Below are 14969 nucleotides of genomic sequence, written 5' to 3'. Positions count from 1 at the left end.
CAAGTACAATACAATCCTAACAACCATGTGTATAGCTTCCAGAAACAAAGAGGAACATTGCCCAGAAGTCAATGAGTTGGCCCTTCTCCCTGAAATATCAGTGATTAAATGTCAGCCTTCCTCCAGAGAAAGGTGAATAAAGCTGCCACGTGATTACTTCCTCTTCCAAGGAAGAACCAGGATAATTTTAACAAGTTGCTGATTCTGCTTATTAATCGGGTTTCCATAAATTACCACATTTGGTTTCCTGGGAAGTTACATCATGAGTGTTAATAGCATGTTTTGCAGACAGGGGAGAAAGACAGAATGCCCAGCTTAACTTTTTTATGACTTGCCAAGTCCGATCCTAAACTCATCTACTTCAAGCTTTTCACACTACACGGAACTAATTTACAAATGTTTCTTGGGTGGATCCCTGAGACAGCCACTTGGGTCAGTGTTCCTAGAAACCTCACACTTCTACTGTGGTAGGAATGGCCACAGACTGAGGCTTTATCAGGAGACCAAATCCCCATAAGACCTACTATGAATTATGAGTCCTAGTCATTCAGGCCTTTATCTACATGTGTGTTGAAAGGAATTTGAAAATAAAATAAGCTCTGTGATGTTTTTCAGCTCAAAAAGTCTACATTTTATGCTAAGAGGAAAGTTGTAAATAATAATAGGTTTATTTCCTTAAAGTATATGAAAGGGTTGAGGTTTCCATGGATGGAATCCCTCTCCTGTGCACCCTGGCCCAAATGACCATATCAGTATCTATTGAATGAGAAAGGTAAATAGGAGGAGGTTCTGTGACATTGTTTATCTGGTAAAGGTGTCTGCTGTCAAGCCTAAGAACCTGAGCTTGGTCTGCAGGACCCACAGAGAACAAGGAGAGAGCCAGCTCCCACAAGTTGTCTTCCCGCCTCCACCTGTGTGCCACAGCACACACTCACTCACCCACTCACCCCTGCACACACATTAAATAAATACAAAGTATATACATGTGTGTGCTTTCAAAGTTTAAAAACATTTAAAAATGCTTTCTTAAAATATCTATTTGTAAATGGAAAAATAGCTTGCTGGTCTGCTTAGTTTACTAAGAAGTCCTTGAAATTGAGTGCAAAAAAAGTATCGTGAAAAGCAACCCAGAAAATACTAGTTATGGACAAAAGGAATGAAAACGGAAGGAAATAGTTTGCATTTGTGATCAATTACCTGTAGACTGAGCTATATATACCTTAGGGAACCTCAGATGGAAACATTCTATTTATCAAAAGAAACTGAGAACCAACATTTTTATTTACCAGCACTCATTACAGAACCATGTCCCAGGGAGCCCAGTCAATCACTTGACTTCCCATCATGGAGGACACAGTGACTGGCCTTTTCAGCAATGGAGTCCCATCTGCATTTGGATCATATGCCTGTGGCCAGGCTTCTTCCATGTATATCATCTGTGGAGTTACTGAGAAACAGATTCTCTGTCATAATAGGATACACTATTATTGTATGACAAGACTTTTCCTGGGGAGACACAACACATGTGTCTACTTGCCCAAAATAGGGAACCCACAACAGACCAAAGTATGGATACCACTAAAGTCCAACTTGGTGAACCAATGAGTTTTATTGGAGTTTCTATCAAGAATATGGGTACAGGAGCAGAAATGACTCAAAGGCGGGCACATGACCAAAGCCCACTCTAGCACTGGTGACAGGCCATAAAGCTGGGAACCTGGAGTCACTGAACACTCTACAGGCAGCTCAACAAGTTGGAGAGACCTTTCCAAGTCCTTTCTGTAGGCATAAACCTCTTCCAGGGAGCTCAGCTGGCTTCTGCTTCTTCTGGGAGGCTGGTATGATCTCAGAATCTTCTTTGCAACATGGCTTGTCTGAAAGTGACCCTCAGCGGTCTTTATTATTTATTCTGGGAGGAAAGGGGAGCCTAGTGAATCTGGTCAGTTTCAGGGACTTTCTGAAGCCACTTTGTGTTGCTTACTTTCTGTCTTAAGAAGCTTCTCTGAGAGATGGAATGTTTCCATCTCCAAGGAAACTGCCACACAACACCATGGAAACTCAGTTGACATCAAGAAAAAGGAACACCAATAGATTGATATTGTAGAGCTTCACTGGTCTTAACTAGCATTCCATCATAACATCATAAAGCTATAGAAGATAATACAGTGTGGTATTGCTGTGGTCAGCCAAACATGCCAAGCATCACCAACCAAAAACCAAATGACAAATCTAAATACATATGGTCGATTTGTTTGTATCCAAATGACTTCAGAATCACAGGCATAAATGTGAAAGTAAAATTACACATTTCTGTCTTAGTTACTATGGCTGTGATAAAACATGACCAAGGCAACTTTTGAAAGAAAGCATTTCATCGAGGCCTTACTTAGAGTTTCAGAGGATTAGCCCAATACCATCATGGTAGAGAATGTGGTGGGAGGCAAGCAGACATGGCACTGGAGAAGTAGCTGAGAGCTCACATCCTAATCTGCAGACAGCAGGCAGAGATGGACTTAGACTGGGCCTGGTGTGGGCTTTCAAAACCTCAAAGTCCACCCCTCATAACACGCCTCCTCCAACAAGGCCACACCTCCTAATCCTTCCTAAACAGTCCAACTGGAAACTAAACATACAAATATGTGACCCTATGGGGCCATTCTCATTTAAACCACCACTGTATCCTAAAATAAACATGTGAAAATTATATTTATAACCTTGGAGTAAGTGTATATTTCTCTAACAAGATACAAGAAAACCCTGGTCAAAAGTGAAATACAGGTGTTTTGTGATACTTGTGGGATTCCTCAAAGACACCAAAAAAATCAACTCAAATAACTTATGATTATCACATGATCACAAAATGTTTGTGTATGAGCTATACACATGTTCTTGTATGTCTTAAATTTTCTACATTTCTTAGAATATCTAACATAATGTAAATGTTATATAAAGAATTGTTATATTATTTGGGGAAATGACAAAAAAAAAGAAATCTGCATGTGTTCATTACAGATACAAGTTTTTGTTTTCAACTCCAGCTGGTTGAATCCACAGGTAAGAAAACTTCAGACATGTAGGGTTCACTGCATTGCGTTATGCTTACATTCTGAGTTTATGTGTATATATATATAAAACCTTGTGGGAAAAAAAAAAGACACATCATAGTGTGGAAGCAGGTGCCTTAATGCCCATCCAAGAAAAGACTTTTATCTGGAATTCATAAACATCTGGACACTAAATCACAATTAAATGAACAAGCCAATGGGAAAATGGAAGAAACATCCTAATTAAGAGTTCATGGAAAAAGAAAATCTGAAAGTACAGTGCATGAAGAGACTCCGGCCAGCTCAAATGAGGTGAGCCTGGCTCAGGCAGGCCTTGCCCTTCTCTCCACTCCCTCTGCCTTGCTAAAAATTGTTAGCTTACATTCCTAAAGCTAGCCACCAAGGACTACTCCCTATTTGGCCACTTCCTCCTCCTGAGGCTGACTACCAAGGTCCAGCAATCAAAAGCCCCCTTTGGTTGACCAAATTAACATGCTCAATTAAAATTAAATACCTTATCCTAACATGGGAGTTTCCCCTTTACCTTTATAAACCACCATTTGCCCATGTGTCATGTCTGTCTCCCCTCAATCCAGAGGCAGTCCTTTGTCCTGCTGGGATAAATACCTGTACTCCTTCCCCTTCCCCCTGAAGCCCATCTCCTTTACCACCACCTCCTAGCCCCTTCTAACACAGACCTCCCCTCTCTCTTCTTCAAAATGACACCTGCAAGGTCATTTGCTGCTGTTCTGCCTAAGTTAGAAAGGAGTCATTTTAACTTTTCTTTGCTGCTTAATAAAGGATCTCTCGGTGAAAACAGGTGTTCGGGTGTGGTTTGTGCCTGCTCCTGGGACTAGGAGGGAGCCCCCACTGTCCACTGAAGTGGCCTGAGGGGAGTTCCCCTCAGTGAACATGTTATTCAAACTCATTAATCTTTAGAAAAGAACAAGTTAGAAGCTCAACTTGGTGCCTAGCAGAATTTCCCAAGAAGAAAGAGCATACGTAAGCAAGTGTTCCATGAAACACTTGCTTTCTGTGGGTGGAAACATGCTTTGGTGGAATCATTTCAGAAAGCTGCTGAGAAAATGCATGCATATGTGTGGTGAACCGTCAATTTCACCCTTAGCTCCTCATGGAATTAAAAAAAAAATCCATATATTTAGTAGAAGACACATGCAAAAATATTCTGAGCAGTACATTCATAATATCTCAAATGGAATATAACCCAAATGTTTACCTGAAATGAGTAAAATGTGGCACAGTCATAGAGAGAGAGGGAACTAACAGAATTGAAAGTAAATGAACACAAAGTACACACATGTGCACAAATGTTTATGAACAAAGGTGAGATTGAGTTAATTTACTGTGTCTGTCTTAGTTAGGGTTTCTATTGCCGTGATAAAACACCATGCCCAAATGCATCTTGGGAAGGAAACAGTTATATTTCATCTAATTACTCTAAGTCCATGGAAGTCAGGGCAGGAGCTCAAGGCACGAACCTGGAGACAGGAATTGGTACAGGGAAGGAATGTTGCTGACTTGCTTTCTCTCCTGGCTTTCTCAGTTTCCTTTCTTATATACCTCAGAAACACAGGTCCAGGGGTGACACCACCCACAATGTGCTGAGCCTTCCTACCTCAATCATTAATCAAGAAAATGCCCACAGGCTGGCCTGCAGGTCAGTCTTACAGAAGCATTTTCTCAATTGTGGTTCCCTCTTATAAGCTAATTCTCACTGGTGTCAATTCAACAAAAACAAAAGCAAACAAACAAACCAGGACGCATATCTGATTTCATTTCTATAATGTGGAGGAGCACACAAAACCAATTTGCTTTAAAGGGAAACTACAAGTCCTTGTTAGTGTGGAAAGTGACCAGAAGGGGGCACCAAAGAATCTCTGCAGCCCTGTAAGGTTCTCTTCCAGAATAATGTTCCTTAAATTCGGATCTCGTTCTGCAGGTTCAGAACTGGCAGGTGCTGGGCTCATGAGACACAGTGTCATGGCAGTCAGTGACAATTCAGCAGGAATGGGGTTAGTATAATCTGAGCTGCATTCTTTGCAATGTAGAAAATAAAGGAGAAATAAAATGACCTACAGACATGCTAGTGAATTTGTGTCCCGGGTGTCATATTTATGCAACATACTAAAGAGAGTGATAACACAAATATTGGTATTTAATAGTTTATATTTAACCATTACAGGGAATCAAGCCAAGTAGACAATTGAACCACAATGGCTAGCCAATAATCATCATTGACATAGCTTCCAAAAAAAAAAAAAAAAAGCCACCTAAGTTCTTCTGGCTCAGAAACTTTTTAACAGTGGTGGTGCTTAAGAATCAGAACAGCTGCTGCATGGAGATTCTGTATAATTAACCAAAAGGCCTGAATGGCCCCTTAATTTTAACATATTTCCAAGGTTTCCTGTGGGTTCGTGTCCACTTCTCTTTCTCCCTTTCTAATATTTCGATCTCCAGGAACAGTTTGTACACCTCCAGGGCGTTTTTCACATCTTCTGGGTTTGAGAAGCATTGCAAGCGTTTTCTGCCTTCAGTCACTGGTCTGCAGTGTTCCAGGACCGTCTACAAGAAATTTAAGGAAAGAAGTTGGGGGAGGGTGCAGTCTGAGAGGGGTTCTTGGCAAAAGTGAGGTTAATATAATTGATGGACATAAGAAAATCAGGAGACTTTGCATTCTTAGTAGGTGTTCATATGCAAGTCACACTACGAAGGAGGTGTGTGTGTGTGGGGGGGGGGTTCAGACAGGATTTTGCAACCTAAGACAGACTTGAAGTTAGGACCCTTCTATGCCCACTTCCTTGCTGCTAGGATTATAGGTATATGCCACTACATCTGGCTCTTGAAGAGCAGAAAAGTGTAGTTGAAGAAAAGACACAGCCCCAAGGATCCAGAGAAGCCCCATAAGGATAGGCAAGGGGGAGTCCTGAAATGCTCCAGAAGCAAAGCAAAAGTATACAGACCACAAACATGGGGAGCTATGCTCAAGGCACTAGGTCTCGGAAATTCTTAATTCTAAAGTTCTGGATCCAGCCATAGAGCAGAAAAACCTACTCCTTCAATCTTGCCAGGATGCTTCAAGGTTATAAGTGTATATCTGGTCAACCAGGTATTCTTTCTGGTAGATGCCAAGTGACACCATCACAGTCTGCACAGAGCCTTGGGAAGAGATTGCTATATTTAAGGGTGACATCACAAAAGGTCCCCAAATTGTGCCACTCACCATTTTACAGTTGGGTATCTCAGGGTACCATGTTCTGTTTTCCGAACAAATGATGTTTGGGGGACCAACTATGGTATATCCAGTATCACAACGAACAGTGATGTTTTCCCTTTCAGCATATTGAGCTTTCTCCACAGACAGGTTTCCATTTGAGATCACCGGTTTGGGGCACACAGCTTTAATGGGAACATACCTTGTGCTTTCTTCTTCTAAGTGGTATCAAATTTAAACAATGAAAATGAGAAACTTTGTATATACTTGCATTCAAGTTCTGCAAAGCTTACTGATTTCAATAATAATTATAATAGTCCTGATCCCTATTGAGAAAAGTACTATGTATATCTATTTGCTAAATTTTTGTTGCCTTATAAATTTTGTTATAATACCTCTATGAATTGGTTTCTATTATTAATATTTCATCAAGAATGAAACTGAGAAAGTTAATTCTCTAAGTCTCATGTAGTTAAGTGTTAGAACCAATGTTTGCATTTCTGCCCCACAGTGTTGATTGAATGCAAGATGCTAAGGATGTGCTTTTCATTGTCCTCACCTTTTCATGTTGCAGGGTTCAACAGAACAGTGGCTTTTTATTGCTAACAAAAATTATGCAGGAACCAAGGACACTGAAGAGGCAAGTCACGCTCTTACCTCATCTTCACTTTATATCAGCTTATCGACCAGGAGCATCATCGTCTTATAGACACAGAAAGGCCGTGGAAAGATGGTGGCCATCGTAAGATTTCAATGGAACTTTGCAACACTTTATGAACTATGTGTTAACCCTTGAGATTCCTCTTTCTTGGATACTTGAAAGGAAATGAAGGTTGTCGTGGAAAGTTTACTAGAGGCACAAGTAGATTCTTAGATCAAAGTGATCAAATCTACCCTCTAAGTATTTTAGAAAGACAGAACAACTGAACAGTAGTGGCTGCTTCTGGCAATGGTGCTTATCTGTGCTTTTAAGGCTCAGGAAGGGAAACTAGTGTTCATTTTAATGTTCACTTTTTGCCAATATTTTTAAGTTTACCATTCATATCTTAAATGTTATCAAATAAATAGGTAAAAGGTAAAGTTTAGGTAGGCTTTGATCAACAGGAAATATTGCTGTTTCTTTTGAACTCTTGTCTTCCATGCATTGCTAGTGGACCTGGTGTTACATTGAGGAGGCAAGTGTACCCAATGAAAAGACGTACAAGACACACAGAAAGTCCAACCAAAACATACCCTCCAACACATTCAGACATACATGCTTCAAAGTAAGGAGGTGTCTGTCTATTGTCTCTTCCTATCACAGTACACTGTACTCTGGGTAATCTACAGAGAAGTGAGTTTATTTGGAGTCTATTTATGCACATCTAAAGGAATAGGATTTGGATTTGGTTCCTTCATGCCTCAGTGGTGAGTGTGAAAAAATAAAGTATCCAGAAAGACCAGAGCAAACAGCTCACATGTACTACAGCACACACTGGCATAGCGGGTCCCCAGGACAAGCATGTGAGCTATTCAGAAGGGCTCAGTCACCTCTTACTTTGTAGTGCTGTTATATCAGGACATGTTTCAAGCACAGGGACTTTAGTACAGGAGATGTATTCGATCGAATAATACCCTCCTGCCTCTGGATATTAAGTTCATGTCTCTCCACCTGAAGAATGAATTCCATTCCATACTAAAACCACAAAGTCTTACTTGTTCCAACCTAAAAAATACCAAGTTCAGAGTCTCATCTGAGACTCGAGGCATCACACAGCCTGAGGCAAATCCCTCCATCTGTGAGCTTCTGAAATCAATTTCTCTACTTCAGATGCAGAGTGTAGGACCAACAGAGTGAAGACATTCTCAAGTGAAAGGGAGAAACAGGTATGAAAAAGGAGACAAGGGGCCAAAGGAAAACTCAACTTCAGAAGGGGAAATGCATTGAACCTTTTTTTTTCCTTTCCCCAACGACCATACAAAGGAGAAGGTTTCTTCCGGCATTTTCATATAGTTTTTATTGATCTTCCCCTGTCCACTCTCCTCTGTCTCGCTCCTCCCCTCCCACTTGAAGCCTTTGGCTCCAAGCCTTTCACCGTCCACTGTCACGTCACGTGTGTCCTATGATCTTCCCTACCTCCTCCCTTGAAGCCCGTTTTCTCCTGCTGGGCACCCTACCACTTCCTGGCCTCTCCTCAGGCTCACTCCCACATAAACAGACAAAGTACATATTAAAGCCCCGTGTGAGAGAGCACACACAGAATATTTCCCTTAGCCTGTTCGCTCCCAGCACTTTTTCTAGTTCTAGATGTTGATCTGTAAATTTCATCTTTCTTTATGGCCAAATAAAGTGTCTTTGTGTATATGTACCACATGTTTACTACCCATTCATCTGTTGAGGGCCATCTAGGCTGATTCTGTTTCCATGGGAATCAATAAATGTGGATGTGCAAGTATCTCTGTGGTAAGATATGGACTCCTTTGAGCGTGTGCTCAGAAGTGGCTTAGCTGGGTCATATGTTAGTTACATTTTTAATTTTTAAGAACCTACATACTGCCACGATGATTGCAGTAGTTTATACACCCACCGATAGTAAACAAAGTTTCCATTTTCTCTATGGCTGGCCTCACTAGCATTGGTTTTCAGGTTTTCTTGATGACAGCCATTCTGATGAGTGAGCTCAAATCTCAAAATACTTTTCATTTGTATTTTCCTGATGGTTAAGGATGTTGAACACTTTTAAAAATACATATTGATCCTTTGTATTACTTCTTTTGAGAGCCATCTGTTCAGTTCATTGGCCTACTTGTTGAACGGAAGTTTGTTTGACCAGTTTTTAAATTTTGCATTTTTAAAATACTCTCTAAGTTAACCCTTTATCTGAAGTGTAGCTGGAAAGGCTTTTCTACTATTTTGTTGGCTGTTTGTTTACTATGTTGATGGTTTCCTTTGCTAAGCAGAAGCCTTTCATTTTCATGGAACCTCATTTGTCAACAACTGTGGCTCTTTCCTGGAGAATTTCAACATCTATATTCTGAAATATTTTCAGCATAGTTTTCTGTAATTGCCTAAACATTTCTGGTGTTAAGGCATTTGCTCCACATTGAATGAACTTTTGTACAGGGTGAGAAATATGGGCCTAATTCCATTCTTCCATAGGTACTTGCCCAGTTTTGCCTGCTAGTACCATTTCTTGAATGGGATATTTTTTTCTTGATAAATTTTAACTCTTCTGTCAAAAATGCATATCTGTATGAGTTGACTTCTGGGCCCATTATGTTCCCTTGGTCTATGTGTCTGTCTTTGTACTGGTACCATATATACTGTTTTTATTTCTAAGGCTCTGTAGTCCAGTTTGAGATCAGATAATACACCTCTGGCTGTGTTCGGTCTGTTTAGAATTACTGACTATCTGTAGGATTTCCATATGTGTTTCCGTATGTATTTTAGAATTTTTTTTAAAGTCCTGTGAAAAATGTCATTGAAATTTTAGTTAAGATTACACTGAATCTATAAATGTCTTTGGAGAGGCTATTTTCACAGTGTTAATTCTGTCTGCCCAGGAGCAAAGTTTTTTGTTTTTTTTTTTTTTTCCCAATATCTAATGTCTTCTTCAATTTCCTTTTTCAGTGTTTTAAGTTTTTCATCTTCTTGGTTAGGTTTATTCCTATATATTTTCAATTTTATTTTTACTTAACTAATTTTACTTCATATGTGTGCATGGATGTATGTGAACCACATGCTTTGCCTGGTACCTACAGGTCAAAAGAGGACATCTTGTATCCCCCTCAAACTAGAGTTATGGAGGGTGCTGGGAACTGAACCCAGATACTATAAGAAAGCAACAGGGCTCTTAACCATTGGCCCATCTTTTCAGCTCCATGTTCCTAGATATTATTTCTATTGCGAATGGGATATTTTATATAATTTGTCAGAAAGCTCATTACTAGTAGACAGAAAAGCTACTGATTTCATTTTCTGTTGGTGGATAAGTGCATAAAATATATTTGATAATGAAAGTATAAATCACAGGTGAGATTCCACAGCTTCAAAACAGCTGTTCTACGTGTATAGAAGTTCATTGAAATGCACAGTTTCTGGGTCTGGTCAATATGGGTGTGTACTTTTGGGGGGAGTTCTTATTATAAATTAATAAAGCTTTGATTTTAAAGAGTATTGTGTTCTCTGTCAACATTTCTTGATGGTCGGGGGAAAGTTCAGTGCCCACTTTTACCTTGGTTTTGTCCATCAGGACATTGCGTAAAAACCCCTGTCATCTGGCCGGTTCCTCCACGCCATGGCAGGGATGGGGGTGCACAAAGTCTCTGAGCATCAGATGCTCACACCTGTACTGCACCTCCACTGTCCGCACAGCTTGAGATCTGTTGTATCAGGATGATGCATCATCTTCTGAGTGCTGATGCACTTGGATGGATCCCCTGCTCCACGGGACAGTGCTGGGTTAGGGTTGATGATGAGAACTGCAGATCTCTCAACTCTGGGCTGTGTCTATGGGTTGCTGTGACACACTGTTCTCTGCTTGGTGGATTCCAACAGGCTGTGTTGAGCCTTTGTCAAGCGCTTTTTGCCATGGACCTACAATCCAGGCACCTGCTCTTCCATGCAATAACAAGGATGGGGGGAATTTGGATATTGGCAATCTTCTGGCTTCAGATTCTCCCACATCCTTCACAGTGTGTGTCTGCTCTCTTCCCTCTGTGGCTGTGCTATTTGTCCTCTGGTTTGGCTTTTCAGTAGCACAGACTGTCTGCAGCTCTGCAGCTCTCCTTGCACCAGATGCTCTGAGTCTTTCAGGACACTGCCCTGGTAGAAGCCTTCTCCACACACACCGCTTGGCATGGCATGTGCTAGCTAGCTTCTCTGTAAACAAAGCAATGTAAGCTGGGTTCTACATTGGTGGTTTTTTAGCTTGACTTGCTTTTATTTAAGTGTGGTGTGTGTATGTGTGTGTGTGTGGTGTGTGTGTATGTGTGTGTGTATTGTGTGTGTATGTGTGTGTGTGTGGTGTGTGTATGTGTGTGTATGTATGTGTGTATGTGTGTATGTATGTGTGTGTGTTGTGTGTGTGTTGTGTGTGTATGTGTGTGTGTATGTGTGTGTGTGTTGTGTGTGTATGTGTGTGTATGTGTGTGTATATGTGTGTGTATGTGTGTGTTGTATGTGTATGTGTGTGTATGTGTGTATGTATTGTGTGTATGTGTGTGTGTATGTGTGTGTGTATGTATGTGTGTGTGTATGTATGTGTGTGTTTGGTGTGTGTGTATGTGTGTGTGTATTGTGTGTATGTGTGTGTGTATGTGTGTGTGTATGTATGTGTGTGTTTGGTGTGTGTGTGTGGTATGTGTGTGTATGTGTGTGTGTGTGTGGTGTGTGTGTATGTGTGTGTGTATTGTGTGTGTATGTGTGTGTATGTGTGTGGGGGGTGTGTGTGGGGGGGTGTGTATATGTGTGTGTGTGGTATGTGTGGTGTGTGTGTGTGTGTGTGGTGTGTGTGTATGTGTGTGTGTATTGTGTGTGTATGTGTGTGTATGTATGTGTGTATGTGTGTATGTATGTGTGTTGTGTGTGTATGTGTGTGTATGTGTGTGTGTGTTGTGTGTGTATGTGTGTGTATGTGTGTGTATATGTGTGTGTATGTGTGTGTTGTATGTGTATGTGTGTGTATGTGTGTGTGTATTGTGTGTATGTGTGTGTGTATGTGTGTGTGTATGTATGTATGTGTTTGGTGTGTGTGTGTGGTGTGTGTGTATGTGTGTGTTTGGTGTGTGTGTGTGGTGTGTGTGTATGTGTGTGTTGTGTGTGTTGTGTGTGTGTTGTGTGTGTGTATGTGTGTGTATATGTGTGTGTATGTGTGTATGTATGTGTGTGTGTATGTGTGTGTGTATGTATGTGTGTGTGTATGTGTGTATGTATGTGTGTGTGTATGTGTGTGTGTATGTATGTGTGTGTGTATGTGTGTGCTTGTGTGTGTGTGTGGTGTGTGTAAGTTGTGGAACTAGAAAGGGAGTCCCGAGAGGGGAGGAAGAGTTCCTATGGTAGAGGTAAAGAGAAGAAAACACAACATTCGTGACATGAAAGCAACGCAAGGACACTCTCAGGGAAAAAACAGAACCAGCCCAAGAAAAGTAGGCAGGAGGCAGAGAACAGGAGGAGAGGGGAACAAATTCGGACAAAGCATAATGACACAACGTATAAAAGTCCCATTATAAAACTCATTGATTTGCATGCTAACCTCAAATATTAATGAAAACAGGAAATATACACATACATACATATAAACATACCCCCCCACACACACACACACATGTACGCATGCACATTTAACAGAATAGAGATGCTACCTCCCAGGATGTTGGCCACTATCTCTGTGTAGCTAATGTGACTAATAGATGGAAAACGTAGGGCCAGTATGGTTCACACCACTCAAAATTAATCCTACCAAACCATTTGCATAATTTACTTTTCTGCTTGTATCTCTAGATCAGTAGACCAGGTATCACGCTTTCCAAGGCTAGAGGCAAAACAATCCAACCAGTGGACACTGAAGCTGTCCCCTGATAGTTAAGCTATAGCTCTCAGCAAATTCCTCTGGGCTTTTCCACCTGCTGGGACAGCTTGGATGAGGAGAAATGCTACCACACTGTGTAGTAATAAGCTGTGGTCATGATGAAGAGCCAGGATGTCTGGTACATATTCGTTTGGGAAATATCTGGAGCCCAAGATAACCACTGGAGTATCTCTTGAGTTGCACCCATAGTGTTTATACTGAGTAGGCAATTACGAGACGTAGAGAAAGTCTGTTCACCAGGAGTGACAGCTAGAGATATCACATCTGTCAAAAGTCCCAGCCTACTTGAGTGCTGACTGAAGGAAATAGAATGGGCAGTAGTGAGAGACGATTAGTTGTGTCAATTACAACCCCCAGAGCAGAGATGACTGACTTTTAACTCTCCTTACAGTGATCTTTAAGACTATGGATGGACACCATTCTTCCCATGATTCTCACCTCCCACCCCTGATTCCTATGATGTTCTACAAAATTAGCTAGATCCCAAGTTATCCTCTTAAACTTTGCTTTTATATTAACCTAAACTATGGCATGCACTGGTCTGTCATGTTGAAGTAAGGAATCATTCAGAGTTAAGATAGTCCCATTGTTCTTCAATGATATTTTCAGCATCTTACCATTTTCAGATATATATTTAATGCTTGAGTTTGTTTCTGCAAAGCTTGGTAGGGTAACAGCAGGACTGTTTTGCATGCCTGAATCAGAACAAGGAAATGAAAAGTTGATGTCAGTCACTAGTACCCAATCTTCCCCTTCATAACAAAGTCTCTCTTTGTTTAATAATTATATAAGCCATTCTTTTTCCCCTTGATGTACAAATATAGAGACTCGTGGAATAGTCTTTTACATTACTAAAATATTGGCCATAATGTTAACAGATAATATATGCAGGAACATTAACAAACTGCAACACTGAAGGGTTTTATTCAATGTGCTATGTTCTTTGACAAAAGCTTTTGTAAGCTCTTGGTCAGTATATCTTGATCCATAACTCTATCAATAGCTTTGGTGGTGCTAGGGCAAATATCTGTGATCCTGCATAATACTTATAGGAAGAGCATTCCCAAACTCACTGATTTTTAAGAAGATTATTCTTCATACAACTGCATAGAACCACTAGGGATATCTGGGAAATGATGATGACAAGTTCCCTCGGTATTCTTACCTGCCTGACATGATGGTATTGCAGGGTCCCACTTTCCATTTTCCTGACATGAACTTCTTCCATCAGTAGAGGTAGGGGAAGAACCTTCACCACAAACATAGAAAACATAGTCTCCATAGGCATAGGTGCACATACCAGTGAAATCTCTCCTTTCACTTACAATTTTGATTTTCTCCATATTTGGTATTGGGCAACATATCCCTGGGAGATAAAAAAATAAAAAATAAAAAAAAGAGAGAGATGGGCATACTTCATCATATGGGAAAGACACCTTTGAAGCTTTTGCTCTACCTATGAAAGATAATAATCAAACTCATGGAAACAGGATAGAATGTTGCTTTCTGAGGAGAGGAAGAATTACTCAATAGGTATAAAGTTTCAGTTGAATAAATTCTACAGACGTTCAATGCAAAGCCATACAGCAATGTGGTTGATAATTATGACACTAGAGGCTGATCAATAGAGTATACTTAACTTTTAGTTACTTAATCATGATTCAGAAGAAAAAAAAAAGGGCAATATCAATACGGCAGATAAGTCTTTATTTAATCATTTCCCCCATTAAAATGTATTGTTGGTTACTCTTCTGTTTCTGTGATGAGATACCATGATGAACTCAACTTAAAAAAAGAGTTTAATGGACTTATGGCTCCATGGGGGTTAGAGACTTTGGTGGCAGAGTGAGGGCATGGTGATAGGTGATTGGAGCATCAGGTGAGAGTTCATACTTTGATTCATAAGCAGAAGCCAGAGAGCACACTGGGAATGGAGTGAGTCTTTTGAAACCTCAAAGCCTTCCCCCAGTGATGCACCTCTTCCAACAAAGCCACACCTCCTAATTGTTCCCAAACAGTTCCACCAACCAGGGATCAAGTATTTAAGCATATATGTCTTTGGGGCCTATTCTTATTCAAATCACTACATGTATACCTAGAACCACTACCATACATAAAACGTAC

The 14969-nt window shown here is 40.5% G+C and overlaps 1 protein-coding gene across 1 annotated transcript in view; it reads right to left on the bottom strand.

The window, feature by feature from the left end:
* Positions 1-5417: 5417 nt before the first annotated feature.
* LOC118592898 (zona pellucida sperm-binding protein 3 receptor-like) overlaps positions 5418-14969 on the bottom strand; it is a 36225-nt gene continuing 26673 nt past the window's right edge. The window contains 5 exon segments of the mRNA XM_036201984.1: positions 5418-5627; positions 6286-6491; positions 13463-13540; positions 13963-13971; positions 14011-14211. Of these exon segments, the coding sequence (XP_036057877.1) occupies positions 5418-5627; positions 6286-6491; positions 13463-13540; positions 13963-13971; positions 14011-14211 (704 nt within the window).

The sequence above is a fragment of the Onychomys torridus genome, chromosome 11 (genome assembly GCF_903995425.1).
Source record: "Onychomys torridus chromosome 11, mOncTor1.1, whole genome shotgun sequence".
NCBI lineage: Eukaryota > Metazoa > Chordata > Mammalia > Rodentia > Cricetidae > Onychomys > Onychomys torridus.
Note: the sequence above shows the minus strand (reverse complement) of the source record. Positions and strands in the feature narration are given on the sequence as shown.